At 39.4% G+C, this 5845-nt stretch overlaps 1 protein-coding gene across 1 annotated transcript; it reads right to left on the bottom strand.

Annotated features, from left to right (window-relative positions):
* Window positions 1-1879: 1879 nt before the first annotated feature.
* On the bottom strand, window positions 1880-4030 carry BCL10 (B-cell CLL/lymphoma 10). Its single transcript, XM_008939440.1, has 3 exons — window positions 4010-4030; window positions 3353-3641; window positions 1880-2247 (listed from the first exon to the last, which is right to left on the bottom strand). Exons 1-3 carry the CDS (start codon window positions 4028-4030, stop codon window positions 1880-1882), a joined length of 678 nt encoding a protein of 225 aa, XP_008937688.1.
* Window positions 4031-5845: the final 1815 nt, after the last annotated feature.

The following is a 5845-nucleotide window of genomic DNA, read 5'->3' as shown; positions in this document are numbered from 1 at the left end:
AAGTCCCAGGTGCACAGGCCCCGATGCGGGGGCCAGCAGCTCCCTGCAGGCTGCCCCGTGCCTTCAGACCCAGCTCCTGAGCTCACGCTCTTCTTCACATAAGGCCAAGCTTGCTCCCTCTCCTCCATTTACAAGAATCCTAGAAGGGACCCAAACCAGCTCTTTAAGTGGTTACACCATCAGCACTCTGACAAACCCATTTTCAGACATCCTGAGTGTGCACAACTACAGTTCAAGTTAATGGAAGAGAGGGATTCAAACCCCCCTTTGATTTCATGTTAGAGAGCAGAATTTTGCTTGCATATTTAGGCACTTAACTTCCAGAGTGCCCTGTGCACCAAATAGTTTTTTTGAAAAGCATTTTCACCCTCCTTACAGTTTATGACCTTAGAAGTATACAAGAAAACCAAGGTTTTTTTATAAACACTAAACAAAAACCCACATCCATATTGAATGTAAGCTATTCATATACCAAGTATTGAGTGTAGTTGAACATTGCAGTTTATTTTATCCTATGCCCAAAACCACAGGGAAAAAAAAAAAAAAAAACAAACCTACACTCGAGTCCTGCAGATGGGCTGTCCCCACAAAAGGAGAACACAGTTCAGGAACAGTACCTGGGTTTGAATGTGAAAGGCTTTTACATGGCTATGGCATTGTATGAGAGCCAAAATAATTTAAAGCCTTAAATACAAACCTACCCTTTGATATACTGAAAACTTCCTGTCACTTTCAAGTGTTGTACTGCAGAACACAACTGTACACATTCCCTAGTAAGAGTGGTAATTGTAAAGTGATTAGAGGTCAATTTCATAAAAAGTTATTACAACTCAAGAGTATGAGAGGGATACATGTTACACTGTGTGAAGAAATGAGAACCTTCCCATGTTGAAATAGTTTAAAATGCATTTGAATCTATAACAATTTGAAATGTAAACCTGACCATCTGCTTTGAAGAGTAGGTATCTGCAGTGCAACAGTTGGAGTCCTTCAGGTGTGGATACGTTCTTGCTACAGGACTCCTCTACTCACCCACTGGGACAAAACATACAAGCTTTGGTCTTTAATAGCATTATACAACATTTTCTTACAGCCCACATGATGCTGTTACAGCAGTTTACATTCCTTTTCCAGTACTAGTAAGAATTTAAAGTGCATCTCAAATCAGAAATCTCTAACATACAAGAATAATATGCTAAGACTTACAGAAGCATATTTGCTAACTCAGATCCCTGTGACACCAAGTGCCTTTTGATTTACTGGTAGGACAGAGTTCAGCAAATTAAGAGATGTCTTGCAAAGAAGCATAGCTACAGATTTGGCCTGATTCCAGTTTGTTTGGTTCTTCAAATGAAGCTGCATACACATACGTAGAGGGCAGAATTTATCCTACAGAGAAACATCTAATTTGGCAAATGAGTTTAAGCTTTTTGGTAAGTAAGCTTAAGCTTTTAGTTCAGAAAATTCTTTGTCAATACTCAAAACTTCTCCAAACCACCTTTTCCAATATCACAGTAACATTAAGAAAAGCAGATTTGTTAATTTCTGTAGGAAGAAAAAAGCCCCCATTTGTTCCAAAACTTCAGCTTAAATATTGGCAGCTAAATGGGAAATCTTAAACACTGTGGTTTAAAAAATGGTATTTGCTGGTATAATACCATGATCTTTTGAAAAAAGCTCCATAAAGATCATAATATCAAGCAGCTGCAGAGTCGTCCAATTACAAAAAAGGAAAAAATTACTCCTTAAAATCAGCAAACGGCACAGATTGTTTCCTCTGATTTTTCTAGTTAACCGTTTGAGAATGTTTTTCTAACCTTTCTGAGACATCACACACAGTTTCAGTACCATCTGGATGAAGAGACAAAAGTCACTTTGTTCACTGTGGTTGAAGAGAACGTGACCTTAAAGGCAAAAAGCAATTGTCACTGGAGCTGGTGCACGGCTCCTGCTGCTCTGGCTGGAGCTCTGGGGGCAGAGGGGGCGCGCCGGGGTCCCCAGGCCCTGGGAGGGCGGCTGAGAAAACGGCGCTCTCTGTGCTGCCCAGCTCCACCATCGGCACGTTCATGGAGTGGAGGGAGACAGCAGACACAAACGCAGCGGTGCTACAGTCTTCTTCTGGGTGATGTATCTGCGTAGACTCTCTGTCTTTTGTTTTGTCAAAAAAATTAGATTCATCAGAATACGACCTAGAGAGATTATTCGTTCCTCCGTACAGTGAGGTCATACAGGTGCTGCAGCTTAGACCTAGGACAAAGAACGGAGACTAGGTTCAATTACAGCCTTAGATGATTGTCATGGGTGAGACAAAGAGGTTAATCTGTTTAAAACTACAGACAACTGATCTTTGACAATCTGTGACAATCTTAAACAGACTAACCTCTTCGTCTCACCCATGACAGTATTCATGACAAATTAAAACATGCATGCAGGTTATCTAGGCTGACATGAATGATTTGTCTGTATCTCTGTATCAGCTGCTATTTGACAAAAAGATGCACCATAATTTAAGCTTCATTTTAGGAAGACACTTTAGCCCTTTGGACAACCCATCTTCTCATAGCTGTGTTCTTCAAACTTTTAAAAGCTTGTCCAAATTTGACTGTATTTGTAGACTGTTTTACCTGAAGCCCCAAGAAACTTCACACCTTTCACCTCTAGTGTTAAAATGTACTTCTTCCTTCTTTATTTCTTTTCATGGGTGTGGAAAGGGAAGTAAGTTTTTTGCTTTAGAAGGCTTATACTTTCCTTATCTGCCTTAAAATATGAGTACATATAGTCACTTCAAGCTGTGTGCATTAACAAAACCTCTTTGCCTGTGTGAAACAACACACACATACATTTACAGTGTCTCATTTTAAGTCTGGGCACTGAGGGCACACAGCAGAAGTCCCCTCAGGCTGCATTTGCTGGCTTATCTTCCACTCAGGTGCCAAGTTTAACAAAACCAAAGCATCCTGCTACTGCAGCAAACAGCTTCAAGAGAAATGCAAGATGCAAGATAACCACCTATTTTGAATTCTGAATTAGAATCTCATAGAAAGCAAAACTGAAACCTGAAGACAGATTTATCCATCATAACGAGATATGATAGGGTTTTTTTTCAATTTATTATTTATGATATGTTCAGGTAGTAAAATGGCAAAGCCAGGATACGTGCACTAGGATCTTAAACCAAAACCGGTAACATTTCCATGTCGCAGAATGTTGGAATGTTGGCTCAAACACTAGAGGAACCAAAAAAAAAATAACCTGTACAAATAAATATAATTAAAAGAATTGCTGGAGTATAATTTTGCAGACCCACAAAATAAAACTTGTGTCTTACAAAACAGTATTGTAAACATCTCACCTTTGAGAGCTTCAAGTTTTTCATTTTTGACTTTCAACACTACATCAGTTATCTTTTCTAACAGGAAGTTTTGTGTTCTTTCCCGTCTGATAGATTCAATCAAAGTATCTAGTCCCCTTGGGTTTTCTGCTAAGTAGTCCAATAACTTCCCAGTTTTTTTCCTACTGGAAGATCGAGAAGAAATTTCTTCTGTGTCCTCTCGAGTGAGTATTTTCTTTGAACGCAGGTAATCAAAGTGTCTCTCAGCTATGATTTTATCACACAGGTAAGGACGCATCCTTTCCAAAGCCTGAAAAACAAAGCAAACTAGGATTAGCCCATCTTTCAGTTTGTTCAGAAGCCTGCATTTGAAACCTTTATGATTTTGATACAGGTTAATTAAACAATTTTTAAAGCTGCCAACGCATTACCTAGGAGAGATCTCAGTGTAAAAAATATTTTTATAAAAGTTAACTAATTTGCTTGTATCCCCTTCATTAATTTTCTTTGAGTGAACACAGGAATTTTAATGCATGTTAAGCAATAACAAGCGATAAGATGAATACTTACTGAAAATATTAATTACATCAAGTCTGTGGTTATCACATTTCAGGACAGTCACTAAGTAAAAATGAAAAGAATTTACACCAATAAAACACAACAGCACCTACTCATCACTTTGTCTACAGACACACTCATTCTCACCAATTGCCACATTTTCACACAACTCCCAGGTATGGCATTACAGATGCTTTCTGCACATTGAGTAAAAGCAGTTTCAGCAACAACATGAATACACTCACTGTTTAGAAGGCTTATTAAATCAACTCCACCATTTACAAACTGAACAGATTACTGACATCCAAAATACATGCACTTGCATCCAGATTACCTACTCAAACCAACTCTACTGGCTGCTGTCATCATCAAACTGCCCCTTACTTTAGTTTAAGATTTTATACTGAACACCTGAAGCAACTTGCACACCTCTAACATGCCGCACCGGCCACCCAGTTGGTGCATCTCTGACGACCCTGGCAAAAGCAAAATGCCTCTACCCTTTGCCGCACAGCTTCAGTTTACAAGCATAAAGTGATTGCTTGAGTCCTCTGTATAACCAGCAACAAGAGGTGGAACAATCTGCCCATGGGAGGGGACTCCATCCATCATCTGAAGAGCCTAACATGCAGTCAGATAACATGGGGTATGATGAAGTGGAGACGTCTGTCTTGAGCACTTGAGCAGCAGTGCCACTTTGCATCTTCAGGAACTGTAACACCTAGTACCAGACCACATTTCCTCAGAGATCTTCTTCCTGGGGAAACGCGTTATCTTTGGTAACCAGACTCAATTCTAACTTGACTACATATTAGTTTCAGAGGTAGTTTTATAGGAGCAATGTCAGAACTGAAGACTGCCATGTCACCACTTCAATTTCCTCTCTGGAAGGTCAAGTGTAATGTAAATTATATTAATCTTATTTCAATCTGTAAGTTAACAAGCCTGCTTGACATCAATATTGAAACAGAATTAATGCTTGTATTCACAACTCTCTGCTTTCAGTATCTGCTACTCTGTAAAGATGAGTCACAAATGACATCTCTAATGCTTGAAAAACAAGCTATCATTTTATATAATAGTACAAAATTGGCAGTTTCCCTGCCAACATTTTTCACTGTGCAGAATTACACAAGAAATCAGATATCCACTAATTGAATATTACTGATGTGAAAAAACTAACTCCTCCAAAGTTTCACTTATTAAAAGAAAAAGGAATAAAAATTTGACAACCAGAAGGAGCAACATCTATTACATACATGTGAAGATGGAAAGAAACAAAACATCTTTCCTAAACTTCCTTTTTGACAGATGACTACCACCCTTAGATTGAATAAAACGTAAAACCAAAAATATAAGGGTGCAGGCACCATGGTGGCCAGCTCAAGTGCAAAGAATACCCCCTCCCTGCATGGCAGCTGCATGCTCCTACTCTTGCCCTTCTACTGGTGGATGAGAGGAGGATCCGGTCAAGAAACTGAATTTGTGGTTTTGTTTTTGTGGTTTTCTTTTTTTTCCTCTCCCACAGCCAGACTAATTATCCAATCCAGTTTACTTTGCAGTCATGTTGGCACTAGTGGTGGCATAACTGTGTGATAAGAGCAGAACAGTGCAACAGTTCAACTTGGGTCAATTTAGGTGGCTCTGGAACACATCTCAAGTGTCCAACTGCAATGAGCCCATGCCTGAATGGTTACCAACACAGCAGGCAATATAGGTCTGCAGTTCTCATTGAATTCTCCTCCTACCACCAGCAGGATCAATCAACTCTGAAACAGAAGTTAGTCAATGTCTCAACATTAACAGAATAGAGTGAGTTGTTATTGAATAGAAAGACTACTGTGTTTTGACTAACATCCTCCTGTAATGAATCTTTCCACTGTGTGGTGTATCAGTTCTGAATTCCCCACTGCACTGTGTCCACAGGTTAACAATTCAGGAAGGTCAGAGAGAACA

This window comes from Merops nubicus, unplaced genomic scaffold (genome assembly GCF_000691845.1).
Source record: "Merops nubicus isolate BGI_N331 unplaced genomic scaffold, ASM69184v1 Scaffold49674, whole genome shotgun sequence".
Lineage (NCBI taxonomy): Eukaryota > Metazoa > Chordata > Aves > Coraciiformes > Meropidae > Merops > Merops nubicus.
Note: the sequence above shows the minus strand (reverse complement) of the source record. Positions and strands in the feature narration are given on the sequence as shown.

Coding starts and splice junctions, on each gene's coding strand:
- BCL10 (XM_008939440.1), bottom strand. CDS start 4,030: ATGAGTGTGTCTGTAGACAAA. Junction 3,642..4,009: donor TGAGTGTGTCTGTAGACAAA/GTGATGAGTAGG, acceptor TTTGTTTTTCAG/GCTTTGGAAAGGATGCGTCC. Junction 2,248..3,352: donor AAAACTTGAAGCTCTCAAAG/GTGAGATGTTTA, acceptor TCTTTGTCCTAG/GTCTAAGCTGCAGCACCTGT.